Below are 16,110 nucleotides of genomic sequence, written 5' to 3'. Positions count from 1 at the left end.
ATTACCTTTTTAATTATCTCGTAAAAGGTACGGAAACTCGTTTTGATACAAAAAACACTCTCCGGCATCCAATTGTATACACAATGTGTGAGTTTGTTACAAAAGCGAATTTGGCTCTACATGGTTTCAAGCAACGTTGCACAATCAATTTTGGGGATATGTATTTCGCTATACCGCAGCAGGTTTCATTCCGCTATGCGACGTAAAATAAATAACTCTAAATTAAATGGTACGCCTCTCAACATCAGTATCTATTCAAGTATGATGTAAAATAATTGTCATAATCAGACTCGGTAGCCCACGGTTATAAATTATAGTTTAAAAGTGAATCATATTTGGTGAACCCGGATTACATTTTTAAATTTTTTCCGTATCTTATCCCATAATATATTTCAGGACAAATGGTCACATCAACTGTCTTACTTCTTTACTTTTAAGGCTTTTTTAACCTCTATTTATTTTTAAACAATACTGCTGGTGTGTTTTGCACAAAATATTTATTCTACGTTTTTTTAGAGACTGATAAATAATGAAGCTTATAATTTTGCAATAGTTTCACTGCGTAAAAATCGTTTACCCTTTTATGGTAAATTATGACGAATTATCTCTACGCTATGAGATTCTCGTACTCGCATGCGCATCAGCGGGTGGGATGACTCCTCGGAAGACACTGTGGCATATTCTCGGAATTCAGAACTTCGAAATTAAATTTATTTTATTTAGTTCACTAATTTTTTTGATTTAAATTTGATCTATTTAGTTCACTAATTTTTAGGCACTACTTCTCCTAAGACGTATTAAAATGACTTGCAATAAAATCACCTGCTCAGCATTCAAAGCGAAACCACCTCAATCATTTATTTATTTATTCAGTATTAGTCCGAAAACAGCACATTTTGGCCTTTACATCGAACTATTAACAACGATAACAATGGTCACATTAACAAACACCCAAGCCCTAGATGGAGGGAAACTCACCCAGGCGGGAATCGAACCCGCGACCCTTGGAATGGCAGACAAGGACATTACCCCGCCGGGGTTGGCAAACTACCATTTCCAAGAATATAATGATGGACAGTATAGAGAATATGAGTTCTGACAACTACGAGACTCGGCCAAATCGGCCGTGTGTCGTGCCCGGCAGCGGGGGAGGCAAGACTTCAGCGGTCGTCATCTCACGAAACCCTTGCAAAGGAAAACCGACAGCAGAAGGACAAAAGACGCAGAAGGTGAAAACCAATTTAGTTAGAATAGGAACTTGGACTGTTAGGACAATGTTGAGAACAGGAACATTATAGAATATTAAGCAAGAGATGGAAAGGGGAAATCTAGATATTCTAGGTCTTTGCGAGGTGAGATGGAACGATAGCGGGGGTTACTGGAATATATACAGTTATATATAATTACACAGTTATATATAATTACACAGTAATACAGTTATATATATAGAATTATATACAGTGGCCGGGACAAGAGCCAACGAGGGGTTGCCATAATATTGAATAAAGAGGTAGGAATAAACGTTGTCAACATAGAACAAGCAACGGATAGAATATTACTAGTAGAGATAAAAGCAGAACCGACGAACTTGGTCATTGCTCAGGTTAGAGCACATTGTCTGGTGTGTTCCTGCAGGAAAACATTTGATAGTGATGGGGGATTGGAATGCGACGGTAGGCGAAGGAAGAGATGGTGACGAGGTCGGGGACTACGGTTTAGGCACGAGGAATGACCGCGGGGAGAAAGCAGTTGAGTTCTGCAGGAGACAGGGGTTAGTCATCACCAACACTTGGTTTAGATACCACAAAAGGCGCAGGTACTTGAAAAATGCCAGGTGACTCAAAAAGGTATCAGTTAGATTATATTCTGGTTAGGCACAGGTGTAGGAACAGCGTTACAAATTCGCACAACTTCCCGGGAGCGGATGCGGACTCTGACACATTTTAGTAGCTATGAAGTGTAGTTTCTAAAAGATAAGGCAGGGGCGACGGGTTAGGAAATGGAATGTAGAAGCCTTAAATGGATTGACCAGGAATAAGTATCAACAGGCAGTGGAGAGAATTATGCATGAGAGTAAAGAGCTATGTACTATCGAGGGAAAATGGGAATGTATCAAAAAAGGGACATTGAAAGCCGGAAAATAAGCTTTGGGAACTTTTAATTGGAAAACGACAAGGAAACTATGGATCACGGATAATTTGATTAGAATAAAGATGAGAGAAGATGGTGGAAAATTGGTAACACAGGGTTAGGCGAATGAAGTACACAGAGTATAAATAAATAATAAATTGAGACGGGCTACAAATATAGCAAAAGAAGTGGGAGGTGGGATGGTGGAAGACGCAATGCGAGGAATTGGAAAGTTTGCAGAAGGGTGAAATTGGTGCGCTATACATGAAGGTTAAATCACTCTCGGAAAGTAAGTAGGGAAGATCTGTGCTAACAGAGATAAGTCGGGTCGAAACATTAAAGATCCTAGAAAGATGGAAGGAAATATGGAAGAACTGTATGCAAAGAACTTAGGCCAACAAGATTAGACGTGGAAAGAGAACATGGCTTAGGTCCAGGAATACTCGACAATGAAGTATAAAGGGCTTTAAGGGAGACGAAACTAAATAAGGCCGTAGGGGTGGATAACATTCCTGCGGAACTACTAAAAGCTTCAGGAAAATGTGGAAGGAAGAGGCTATATGAGCTGATTCGTAGTAACTATGAAGGAATCTGGCCAGAAGACTGTGAGATAGGTGTTAGTTCCTATTCCGAAAAAGTTAAAGGCTACATCATATGAGAACTACAGATCAATAAGTTTAATTTCCCATGCACCTAAAGTGGTTCTCAGGATCATCAAAAAAGGATAAAGAGCAAGAAAAATAATATGATTATTTAGGGGATGATCAGTTTGGGTTTAGGAAAGGGAGAGGCTCGCGCGGTAATGAAATCACTAATAGAGAGGAATATAGAGTACAATCAGGAGGTATTTGCTTGTTTCGTAGATTTTAAAAAGACGTTTGATAGTGTAATTAGGGAAAAATAATTAGTGAAAACTAACTAATTTTGCAGGAAATAGGAATAGATTGGAGGGGCAGGAGGCTAATCCGCAACCTGGACATGTCTCATACTCGTACTGCTCAGGTGCGAGTGGGGAACGGAGAGTTCGGATTAGCCGTGTTAGGAAGAGGTGAAAGGCCTTGTACAACGTATATGTGGAGTAAATAATGAAAGAGGCATGGGAAGAACGGGAGGTAGGAATGGATGTCGGAGGGAAATTCGTAAAATCAGATAGGTTTACTGATGACCAAGCTCTATGTTGTCAGTCAGATGAGGGGTTTCAAGGCTAGCTGAGTGAATTGGAAATTTAGTGCAATAGATACGGGATGAGGATTTATATAAATAAAACCAAGGTCATTTAGTTTTTCAGAAAGAAAACGGATAAGCTGAACATTGAAATAGGAGGGCAAAAACTAGAGCAGGTAGAACAGTTTACGTATCTCGGAAGTGTTTTGGACCAACATGATCATAGTATTGGGGACGTAAGGAGAAGAATTGCGCCAGGCAAAGAGGCTTTCACAGGGAAGAGGGAGTTGATGAGAGTGACTTTGAATAAGGATGTTAAGAAAAGGCTCGTAAAAACCTTTATATGAAGAGTAGCTATGTACGGTGCGGAAACGTGGTCAATGAAGCAGGAGGATAGACGTCGATTGGAGGCTTTTGGAATATGGTTGTGGAGAAGGATGGAGAAAGGGATATGAACTGAAAGGAAAGAAATGAGGGAGTACTAGGTATGGTGGGCGAGGAGAGTGGTTCGTTGGGAGAAATCCTAAGGAGGCTAGAAAAATGGATGAAAATTGCGAATTGGTCGGCTCTGGGATGTTGAAGACTGTAATAGAAGGACGATTGTTAGGCAATCGAGGAAAGGGTAGGAAAAGGATAGGGATGTTGCACGTGATGAAAGGAGGAAGGAAGCACACATAGACGGAGAAGGACTCGATGCAGAGTAGGTTGCTTGATTGTGTTTTGCTACGAGTAAGAAAATATTTATTTGGTCGTTGATTCCATCCAAAACCTACCTTAACCGGTAGATTACTTAATAATAACTCAGAATTCCCATATCTGTTGCCGTATTCAGTATCTGTTTTGGTTTTCTCAAAACTGGAATAAATAATTGAAGTGCTTTCTTGTTTTCTTCCTCAATAGTGTTTTTAAAATGCTACCGTAATTTAACTTGTCACCCCACTGGAATCAGACTCCTTTGCAACGGAAACGCTGAGGAAAAGGTGCTACTCGGAGTACCTTTTTTGTGCCTTCTAACCTTCGACTGAACGGGCATAGGTGACTCTTTTAGAAACAGTTTTTACCCTCACACAGCTCTATCGGTCATCGGAACACGCCACTCTTTCCAACACGGCATGTGCGTGAGTTATTTAGAAAATTAGAATAATCTAAAGAAGCGTATCAATAGCTATTAACGAAATATAAAATGATTCAATGCTTCCTGGCTCAACCTTCTGGAAATTCATTTTAATGAAATTAAGAATACAAAGTAAATTTCCACTGTCCTTTATTAGCGTACAACCGGAATCAACGCTCAAGCGTCATCATCAGGTACTCATGATGACGCTTGAGCGTTGATTCCGGTTGTACGCTAATAAAGGACAGTGGAAAGTTACTTTGTATTCTTAATTTCATTGAAATATAAAATGAATTGTTCTATACTTAAATATATGTTTCTTCTATTTTAGGTCTCTCCAGTTTTATCCGAATGTACAGTACTGCAAATTCATTTGTTTTTAATCGCTTGCTCAATGCCATTACGAGAATTATTTTGGTCTATATGATCAAAATTTCTTCATTTCTTGTTTCCATGATTACTAGAACTACTTTTTCTGCGCACGTAAGGAGAGGAATAAATATTGAAGAATGGAGGTGAGGGAGGTTGAGGTAAAGAGTGTAGGGTGCAGCGAGCAGCCTTATTTTTTAAAACTGTGTCTTCTATATTTTCATGCAGAAGGTTTCGTATCAGAGAACGGAAAACTTTCCTTTTTGAATTATTCAAACCTCCCACTGACCCACAAGACCATTATCTAAGTTTCTGAGAAAGTTAGTTTCAAGGGAAAGGGAGAATATTTTTGACCAAAATGAGAGTTTATAGGCATGTATACTGTTTGAAATATTCACTAAGATGACTGTGAGACTCAAAATATTATTTATAAAAAATATCTGTGAATCGTGGGTGTCATAGCAATGCACGGACCATTTTTCTATTTATTCCAGTGTTAAGATATTTTGCAGGTTGCCTACTTCGCATTAAGCAAGGCGTGTTAGTGAATAATATTATGAGATAGTTACCAGAGGCTAGAGAGGATAAAGATCATAGCACACAGATTTTATTTACAAAAAAATTCAATGAAAAATATACTAACTGAATTTATTCGTTTATTTACTCGTTCGGTAAAACTTAGCTGAGTAACTGAGTTAATCATGATACCTACCATCTCGCACCCTATGTACGATTAATCCTCAAATTACTACTTTTGTTATTTGATGGAAATTTTACTAGAGAGAAGAAAATATGTCTGATGCATTAAATATTAGTAATTTAACTTGGAGATTAAGTAATTTTCATATTACCAGGTTTTTCGTTTAAGGTGCTAAATAGCGTATCCGTACTTTCTGATTCGGTGGTGCACGAATTCCTTGTTTAGGAATTCAGCTTCGACGATTTAAGAAAAAAGACCTATTGAAAGTGTATACATTTTTCAAAGGTACTAAGCGTTGAAATGGAGGTGAGGATAAGGGGAAAATGAACAATAGATAAGAGATCAACGCGTATGATGGTGCTCAGCGAGAATGTAGAAGCAATGACGCCTGATGAGGTTAAGGATAAAATGGCGAAAGAGAAGAAAGCAGCCACGGACAAGTTAGAAGTCAAAGAAAGTGAATGAAGGAAGAGGAAAGGAGGAAAATTAGAAGCGGAAGACGGGGATGAAAGGAGCGAAAAGAGGCGGGCTTTGGCAGTGGGGACGTGACGAGTGCGTGGGTTTTAAGGGAAAGGGAGGGAGAGATGGAGCTGCAGATACAAAGAGTGAGAGGGAGGGAGAAGGAATAGGAGTAGGCAACGAAGAAGAGATTGAGGGCTATTAGTCCGGAGGGGTCGAGGAAAGAGAGAAGGAAAAGGGTTTATTCAAAGCCCCTAAACGAAGGCGGATTTTTATCTGGCATCTCATTCGACCAAATCTCGATAGGCTCCTTTCCGCCGGAACTTTCCGAGGGTGGGTGGAATTGGTGCGCGGACAGGGATGGAGGAGAGTGTGTGGGAGAGGGCGAAAAGGTTGAAGGAACGGAACTGGGCGAGGAGAGGACGGGAAAAGGGAGAGTGCTCGAGGTCGTGTCCAATAGAGGGAATTCACTGGCGCAAAACGAGTGACGAAACACGGAAATTTAATGTTACGTAAACGAAGCGCACCGATCTCCTCTTATACCTTTCGAATTTGTAAAAAGAAAATGATTGCTTAGGGGTAAGCGAAGTTGGAGGACATTTTTCGTACATACGAGTACAATGAATCACCGGATTAAATATGAAACCATAACCTCTCCCGAGCCAAGGACTCAGAAGGACCCAAGAATGTCACTGCCTAAAATTTATGTAGTAGACATCTCTTATAATTTGAAAATTTGTGATTATTGTAATCTGTATTGTGACAAAATTTTATATGTATATGTATATATAATATATACATGTGCATGTATACACACACATATATAAACATATATATATATATATATATATATATATATATATATATATATATATATATATATATATATACACACACATGGAGGTGAAGTGAAGCTTTTTGTAGAGTAGGGTATTGATTGTGTTTTATTGGGAGAAACAAGATATTTATTTGCTTGTTGTGTCCATCGAAAACCTACTTTAACCGGTGGATTATATCAATAGTTTAAAAACATGGTAAATATCTTCAGCGGAAAAACTAGACACCCTACGTGACATTAGCAATGCAAAGGGAACGGCTTAGAGAAAAATGCCAATTATACTTTAGGAAGTCATTAAAAAAGAATTGCCCGGCGGTGTATGTAACCTAGTGCAGTAACAAAAATTCACACCTGTTTCTAGATTATTACAGATAGACGTTTGTAAACAGTTCAATCAAACGTTTGAGTAACATTTTCCTCCCCTACCTTAAGAGAGAAGTACGACGGGAAGAGAAGAATAGTTTTTCAAAGAACAGGCAGAAGGGGAGAAAGATGAAGAGAGACGATAAAAGGTGCGGAAGAAGTATTTCGGGAGATTGGAGAGAAGTAAAAGAGGAATAACGGAGCAGGAACGTTCGAATGAATGGAGTCGGTGAAGTAGGTAGATGAGGAAAGGAAATGGAGTCATATGGGAAGAGTGAGGGACACGAGGACGGGAAAGACTGGATGGAATCATGGGAACGACTTAGATATCTGAGTAGTGAGATGGATGACGGGAAGAAAACGCTTAAGAGAAAGACGGGCAGGGGTGGCAGAATAGGTGGGGATATATGGGACTGGGTGGATCGAAAGGAATAAGTTTGAAGGCAAATAATGGATCGAGGAGGAGATCCGCGAGGAGAATAAATGAATGGAGAGTGAATGGGGTGAGTGAGGGATGAGCATCCATGGCGAGGACTTCACTCAGCACATAACTGAGAGACGTTCATGATCTCTTCAATAAGCTGCTCACCCTCTGTTCATGTGAGCTTATATCAAGGTGATGGGCAAGGTTATAAATTTCAGTTGTGTGTCATGAGATTTTTTTCTTTTTTCTTACGATTGTAAAATACTCAAAAAATACTTATTCATTATTTCCTAACCACGTTCAAGAATATTTAACTCATTATCCTCTGATTTTTTTACGAAGAGTGAAGAACGTTTTCACTTACGTAAACCTTTCATATATTGAGAGAAGATTGGGAAATTTCTACAAAATCTTTTATTGCTTTAGGAATTTAACAAATTTAGTATTCTGAAATCATTACAGAACTTAAAAGGTAAAAAATCTATGAGACTGTGAATCGCTACGGTTAATTATGCCGCGTTTTGTTTATGAAATAGCTTATATTACCTTGATCATACAGATTTGGCTATTCCAATAGGGTAAAATAGTATCATACTCGTAAAAGAAATCCACAAAATAGAGATAGGAAATGTAATCGTTATATTTTTGAACTAAAATTTGTATTTAGGGAAAATCGCTATCACAACATAGACGTGATAACGTTATGAATCGATGTGAATAATTTTAAAAATATTTACTAAAGTGATTCAATCAATTTAGATATATTGTATACTCTAAGATATAATCACTTATGATTAAATATTCTCAGAGCCATTTCATTTTAAGACCAAATCTACAATAACCAATCCAAAGGTTGGTTTGATCATTGGAGATAGGGTTCACATTATACTAAGCCCGGCGGTATGAGAAATGCACACATCAGGGTGGAAGGTACACTTCCTTTGCCTCGCCCCCAGCGGTATCCCAGGAAGTTCTGGAACTCTACTTGTGTTTATTTACGGTGAATATTGAAGTTAAATTAATCAAGGCAAGCTGCATTTTATGGGGCTTAAAAATATTTACCAAGAAACTATGCTCGTATAACAATATTATTACAAATCATTTTATCGCTCTACTGCAAGGTACATCAAAGCGTTCAAATTTCTTACTTCGCCTTAATATACAAAACGTGTAGAAGTTAACTTTAAAAGATAATTTTTGATAGAGGTTTTGTTTTGAAATATTTATCTAGTTTATTGACTTAAATTTTAACTCTTGAAGTTTTAGTAATTCTAATTTTCCTTTTTAAGTCGGTTATATTTCTCAATTTTTGGACTACACCGAGCACAAGGTCTTAGCGTATAGCGCGAATGACTGAGCTACATTATTGTTTATTCAATAATCGTTTTAAATTCCATAATTTTGTTGAATATTCAGCGAAAGGTCGGTTTGGATAACTTCCATCGGAATGGCGTACACTTTTGTTCATAATGATAGCAATTTTGACTTTTCTCTGTCATTGGTAAAAGTGAAATCTATGCTCTCCTTTTTCGGTTTAAATATGTAGTTAGCTAATTGGTGTGTTGTGAGAGATACGTATTCCCAGGTGGGCTAGTTGAAAAATTATTCTCATGACTCCCTAGCGACCCTTGAACAGGAGGAAGTTTTGATTATGCGCTGGGTAACTAACTATATGAGGAACTCATACTTTCGCATAGTGGGAAAGGCCTTTTAAAAATGCCCTCTGACCCTTTTAACTATATTTAAAATGAATAATGGATAAATCTGGAAACTAACCATTCTATTCAAGAACTCCCAGAGTTGAAAATATCTTTATATAAAATTTAATGAATATGTGGCTCTTACTGTGGCCTGAAAACAATTAAAACCTAAAAACATTGTCTCGAATTCATGTAAATACCTATTATCTACTGTAACCTATGAGGTAATGGATTCCTTCATCATTATAGCTTTATTGTAAAATGGTTATTATTTAACAACCTCAAAAATTTTATTTTTGATTATACAGTACATGCTAGAAGTATAAGTTATTAAAACAATCAAACATTTATTACCTGTTAGATTAATTCTAATTTTTAAAAATTTGAACGTGAATATTGATAAAATTGATGGCAGATGTTTTAAAATACAGTTTGACTAAATTTTGGATAAATTAAAATGATCGCATCCAATAGAAATAATCTCGGTTGATAGAGGTTAAGAAGTACAAAGCTGGAAGTTTATTTGAGTGAACAAAAGGACTCGAATAAGAAATGCAAGATCTGCCAGAATTTAATTTCTTTTTAACCGGAAGATCTACAATTTTCACTTAATTGTATGGCGCTAATGGAAACCTAAGCAGGAAAGAAAAATGATAGCATGTGATATGTGAGCATTGTGTGGAGTAAGGCTTACTTTCTAATGTTTTTTTTCCTTCCACCAAGAATTTAAATGATGCTATCTACACTTTTCTATCCGAAACCGTTTTTAAGGAAATAATGCACAATTGGAGTTAAGATAATTTGGGAAAATAATGAGAACATGAAATTAAATGGAAGGTTTTCAATTATTATACACGGAATTTAAAATTTTTCATATACCATTAAACTGTACAATGGAGAATATGGTTAATTAGTTTTTTAGTCTTTTTCACCACTTTACTTGCTAAGTGAAGCATTTTTAAGCATTAGCTAGACATTCACGTGCACACGGATTGTTCATTGCACTCGAGTGCCTGAGCTATCCGCCATACTACATGTAAAATATTTTGATGCCTAGTCAAATACTCTCCAACATTACCAAATATTTTATTTTCTCAGGAATAATTTTTATTTCCGCGATAAAATTTAATGTTTATATCATTTTATCTTTAATTGAATTGAAAGTTAAACATTAGCGGGTGGCGAGAACGATAGTTAATATCCTTTCATTCTTTCGTTTTTGTTTTAATATTATTTTTCTAATTTAATTCCTTATTGATGCTAAAATTTGTGGCACTTTACGATCAGGGTGCTTCATACCATATTTCAAGTATCGTAATCTCAGGTATTCTACCGTTCATCAAGACCGTTCCTACGCCTCGTATCTCTTTACAGTGAACCTATTAATTCTTTGATACATTGAATTTTTCTAAACTTGTGATTCGTCTCTACAAAATGAGCAACTATTCTTCCTCTGCATAAACTTGAACAGCTTCATCATAATAATTTTAAAGTTATTCATGAATAGCCGCGAAGTAATCATAAAAATAAATTCACTCAGTCACAATTTCATTCAATTCATGTACTTTTCTTGTAATCCTAATGCATTCCAGCTGAATTAAATTGGCTTGTGTCGACGTTACTCAGTTGAATGACGTTAATTTCAGTGGGAATGTGGTCTTATGTACTCTTATAACTGATACACGATTGGCGTTAAGTATGACGTTTTTGGTTTATAATTCGACGAATTGAACTCAGAAACATGCTTAGATGTATTTAATTTAGTCGCACGCTTTTAGATCACAAATCGTTGCAAATATTGCGTGACAATTGCACGATGGTGTGGGCTCATCTAGAATTTGTAAATATTTGAAATAGTTTTGATTTGTAAGTTAATAATATATTTACTCTGCCTTTGGCCTCAAAATCACTTCAGCCTTTAATAATAACTTCTACAAGTACAATCATTTGTATTCTGAAAGCCGCCTATTGATATAATACACAAGGAGCAAAATTGATGGCCACAAAGAACCCTTATCATATCTGCCCTCAATTGGACTACGTCTGATTAATCAAGCGTATTTTTTCTTTAAAACCGCATGGGTTGTACTTAGAGTAATGCGGATAGGAGCTTGGAAGTGGAGTGGCATTAGTAAATCTTATTTTTGCTAACGCACAAAATGACGCCATGGAAAACATAAAACTATTAATCATGAAGTAAGATTTGGTGCTTTCCCGGCGTATTTCATTCGTGAAGGATTCTCGGGTCTTCCACCCGATTCCTCGGGTCTTCCACCCGAGTATCCTCTTATTAAGACGGCCAAATACGGAATGGCAGCCATCAACCCTGAAGACGATGCACGAGTCGGGCATCGAAACGTCGGCCAATATGTAACCCTTGACCCGGTGGAAGACCCGAGAATCCTTCACGAATCAAATACGCCGGGAAAGTACCAGATCTTACTTCACCTACCTCTACGGGGAGGAGACACATCGGAACATCCGTGCCTTTGAGCACCTGCGGAAAGAGAAGGCAAGACTCCTAAGTTCTCTAGCCTTTCTCTTGAGATGCCGCGATGAAGAAGCCATTCCTACTTTTGCCGTTGTTCGGTCCGCCGTGAGAACTCCGGAAGCCGAACGAATTTTGAAACGCACCGGGCTTGCCCTGGTTCGTGAACGCATACACGAGAAACGACGAGCCCTTGATTGGAACGCCAAGGAATTGAAATCGCTGCATCTCCAACTCGCAGCGAAACTCTCTCCAATGGATTGGGACTACATCGACCGTGCGACCACTGCCAATGGTGAATTACTTCTGAGAAAGGATTCAGAGAGACAGAAGAAGAAATTCGCCGGACTAAACAGCACCAAGGCGATCAGAACGCCACTGGACCGGAGCAGAACTGTCATTAATTTGACTGACACCGAGTTGGACGAACCTACCCTTTCCGTTCTCTCCAAAGGGCTAAACTTCGCACCGGCCCCTCGGTCCATTCCTTACACTGACTTCATTGGAGGAATTGAACAGGCGGTCCGGAAGCTTCCCGGCGAAGCAGCAGAAGAAGTTAGAAATGGAGTCACCATGGTCCTAAAAAGGGCCTTGCCGCCCACATCAAACACCTCCAAGGAGGAACGGGAAGCACTCCAAGCTTTGCGGAGGAAGACGGACATCATGCTGTTACCCGCGGACAAGGGAAACGCCACTGTCATCATGAAAAAGGAGGAATACCATAGTAAAATACGTGAAGTCCTCTCAGATACAGCCTACGTAAGGTTGTCCCGCGACCCCACGGATGCCATCATGAGAAAGACCAGCGAACTCTTAAAGAAGGCCGAGATTCCTGCCGAAATCACTAAGCACCTGAGGCCACAAGCACCAGCCCCCCCGAGATTATACGGCTTACCGAAGATCCACAAAACTGGGGCACCTCTGCGACCAATTGTGAGTGCCATCAGCTCACCGACCTATAATCTTGCGAAGCACCTCACCAGTGTTCTGTCGCCACATGTGGGCTGCTACGAGCATCACCTAAGAAACTCTGCAGATTTTGTAAAAATCTTGGATGAAATCCATCTGGAGGAAAGGGATATCCTGGTGAGTTTGGACGTAGTATCCCTTTTCACCCGGGTCCCCCTGTCTGACACTCTACGCCTCCTGGAAGCCAAGTTCGACGCTACCACGGTGATGCTTTTCCGCCATGTCTTGACCTCCACCTACTTCCTCTACGATGGGCAGTACTTTGAACAAGCGGATGGAGTGGCAATGGGATCTCCACTCTCCCCTACCATAGCCAACTTCTTCTTAGAAGACTTCGAAGAAAAGGCACTACAATCAGCCCCGCTCCGCCCGAAATATTTCTTCCGCTACGTCGATGATTTATTCGTGATTTGGCCACATGGGAGCGATACACTGAACGAATTCCTGGCGCATATGAATCGCCAGCATCCCAACATTTCCTTTACCATGGAATTGGTAATTGACGGCAAACTCCCGTTCCTCGATATCCTGGTTCAACGAAAGAGTGATGGCACACTCGGACATGGGGTGTATCGTAAGCCGACGCACACTGGGCTGTACCTCAACGGTAAGAGCCACCACCACCCAACCCAAAGGCGAGCAGTGTTGAATACACTCTTCCAACGAGCCAGGGACATCGCTGACAAGAATAGTTTGTCGGAGGAGATTAAACATCTCAAAACCACCTTTCGCCAAAATGGATATAGCGGACGCGAAATCTCTCTGGCCCTGAAAGGGGCCCTCAACCCGCTACCACGTACGATGAAGGAGGAAAAAGAAAAACCGATAGCAAGGGCCTGCCTGCCGTACGTCGCCTCGATCTCAGGTAAAATATCCAGGATACTGGCGAGGCACAACATCGAGGCTATCCACAAACCACCGGGAATAATTAGAAATTTGCTCGTCAGAGCAAAGGACCCTATCGGCCTAAAGACCCCAGGCATATACCAAGTCCCGTGTGCCTGCGGAGATGTCTACATCGGAGAGACGGGGCGGACCATTGAGACAAGATTAAAAGAACATAAAAGAAACCTTCGCCTGGGACAATTGGAAAAATAAGCCATCGCCGAACACAGCATCGCGATGGATCATTCCATCAATTTCAATGAGACGAAGGTACTTGCCCGCGCCGGTGGTTACTGGGACCGAATAGTCAAAGAATCAATTGAAATTAAAATGGCAGGACATAATTTCAATAGGGATTCCGGCTATTCCCTCAGCAATGCATGGAAACCGGTGCTAAACCAAGTAAAGAAAGGAAGGAACAGACCACAACTGCCCGGCGACCAATCAGGAGGTCCCCCCTCCTCGGGCCAATCACAGGTCACCTGAGGCGGGAGCTCAGGTATATAAGACGGCCAAATACGGAATGGCAGCCATCAACCCTGAAGACGATGCACGAGTCGGGCATCGAAACGTCGGCCAATATGGAACCCTTGACCCGGTGGAAGACCCGAGAATCCTTCACGAAACTATTAATCATTTTTACCAATAATGTCTTGTGAGGGTTGATCTCCCCTTAAGAAATATTTTTACCTTGTGAGACGGTCGTTCTGTCGAAAGCTGGGGGCATATGCAAGATTGATTATATTAAACAATATTTCCGTAACAGGGTCATCCTTTACGGTTTAAGGAAATATTATTTACTATAATTGGTCTAAAAAGAGCCCGTCAGGAGCTCAATCCATCCTTTCCGGCATATAAATATCACCTTATAATGCACCGCATTCGCCATTTGTTTGTACGTTTTACCTGCTAATGGCTCTCCGGCATATTGGTTTCATCTGACCTCAAAATCGAAAGAAAAGTTGAAATTTTCTTTCGATTTATATTCAATCAATTTTCAATAATTATCGATAATCCTAACCGTTCATTAATGTATGTAAAACATTTAACGTCAAATGATTTCATTTACATATTTTAAGCTACAGATACCTTTTACCAACTTTTTGATTAAAATATTTAATGTTGTGAGTTAATATGCGTATTCAACATAATGTATAATGAAACGGGTATTTTGTTTGATTAATAACATTGATTCCTTAGCCTCGTGCCTACAGTAGAGTTGGGAAAAATCGATGTAGACCTTGATGAGTGTGAGAGATGTCCCAAATTATGAAAAAATGCTTTTACTTTCAGTATCTGCCGAAAAAATGTCACCTTTTCAGAAATCTGTCTGCAAAATTTCGCCAAAATGATCATTGCTATCCTTCATCTTACTTATACTTATTTTCGACACAAAATTGCATGTGTGCATATACGTACTAACCCTAGCGCTACCACAACAATCCCATTAGACGCTGAAAACCTACGAATCGGGTTAGTAGAGATGGTTAGAGTAATATGCATTTTTGTTGCCAATGCTATTTCAAATGTACAGCACCTTTTCCCTACATCATAATTGGGTCGTAGGAAATGTAGTAAGATGGTAAGAGAAAGGTTTTACTTCATTTTAATCAGGCTAAATTTGGAATACGCGGCAAGTACTTGGGCTCCTTTGGAAAAAAACTAATTCAGGATTTGGAAAAGGTATAAAGAAAACCCACTAGACTTGTTAAAAATTCCTGCGAGAATAGGGTGAGCTTGAGGGATATATTGGAAGAATTAGATTTGGAACCGCTTGCTTCATGAAGAGCGCAGGTATGAGTTGGAATTTTTAGAAAGGTACAGGGCATCTGAGTTTCTTTAAGATAACGATGTAGCACATTGATTGTAGATTAGATCATCGTGATAAAATAAGAGAGATAAACATCATCACTGACTGGTTCAAATACTCTTTCTAGGCACGGAGAGCAATCATAAAAAATCTCTCAAACACACGATTATATTAACTCAAAGACCAAGTTTTCATTATTTATTCAAACACACCAAATGTTGTACAATGTATTTTGGAAGTATTTGTTTGTTTGTGCGTGTTTTGCTGCATATGATCAACTATATATTCAAATGCTTATATAAACTCATATATTTGTGAACACTTGGCTTGTGCCGTACCACCCACAGCCACATACCCTTGTGGAAACTTGCTGGGGATTGTTTAGTTGTATGTAATGTTCGAAATCAAAAAGGATCCAGTAGGAGGAGGTGGATGTAAATCAGGCTGTGGTTTTCTTGGCGGGTCCTCCCTATGGATAATGTGCAATTTCACAGTCATTTTCCTTCAATGGTTTTTATATCTTTTCCCTCATAATTTTCAGTTTGTCTTCCACTCTTACCTCGTTTCCTACAATTCTGCGCTCTCCATAGGGTACTCAGTCACACGGTGGCAGTTGCTATTCCGATTTGACTATTGGCCTTCAGTTCGAGCATTGTATAATTTGCACACCTTGAAGCCAGTATTTAATCATTTTACT

The 16,110-nt window shown here is 39.2% G+C and overlaps 1 protein-coding gene across 1 annotated transcript; it reads left to right on the top strand.

Moving 5' to 3' along the window:
- Window positions 1-12,004: 12,004 nt before the first annotated feature.
- Window positions 12,005-14,955, top strand: LOC139690441 (uncharacterized). Its single transcript, XM_071587893.1, has 2 exons — window positions 12,005-13,325; window positions 14,897-14,955. Exons 1-2 carry the CDS (start codon window positions 12,005-12,007, stop codon window positions 14,953-14,955), a joined length of 1,380 nt encoding a protein of 459 aa, XP_071443994.1.
- The last annotated feature ends 1,155 nt before the right edge of the window (window positions 14,956-16,110 follow it).

Source organism: Hetaerina americana, unplaced genomic scaffold (assembly GCF_022747635.1).
Source record: "Hetaerina americana unplaced genomic scaffold, ioHetAmer1.1.p SCAF_3, whole genome shotgun sequence".
In the NCBI taxonomy this organism is placed as follows: domain Eukaryota; kingdom Metazoa; phylum Arthropoda; class Insecta; order Odonata; family Calopterygidae; genus Hetaerina; species Hetaerina americana.
Note: the sequence above shows the minus strand (reverse complement) of the source record. Positions and strands in the feature narration are given on the sequence as shown.

What these genes read in the sequence shown, in the direction of transcription:
- LOC139690441 (XM_071587893.1), top strand. Translation starts at nt 12,005, where the DNA reads ATGGATTGGGACTACATCGACCGTGCGACCACTGCCAATGGTGAATTA. An exon ending in CACTGGGCTGTACCTCAACG is followed by an intron (nt 13,326 to 14,896) that starts GTAAGAGCCACC and finishes TTTTACTTTCAG; the next exon opens with TATCTGCCGAAAAAATGTCA.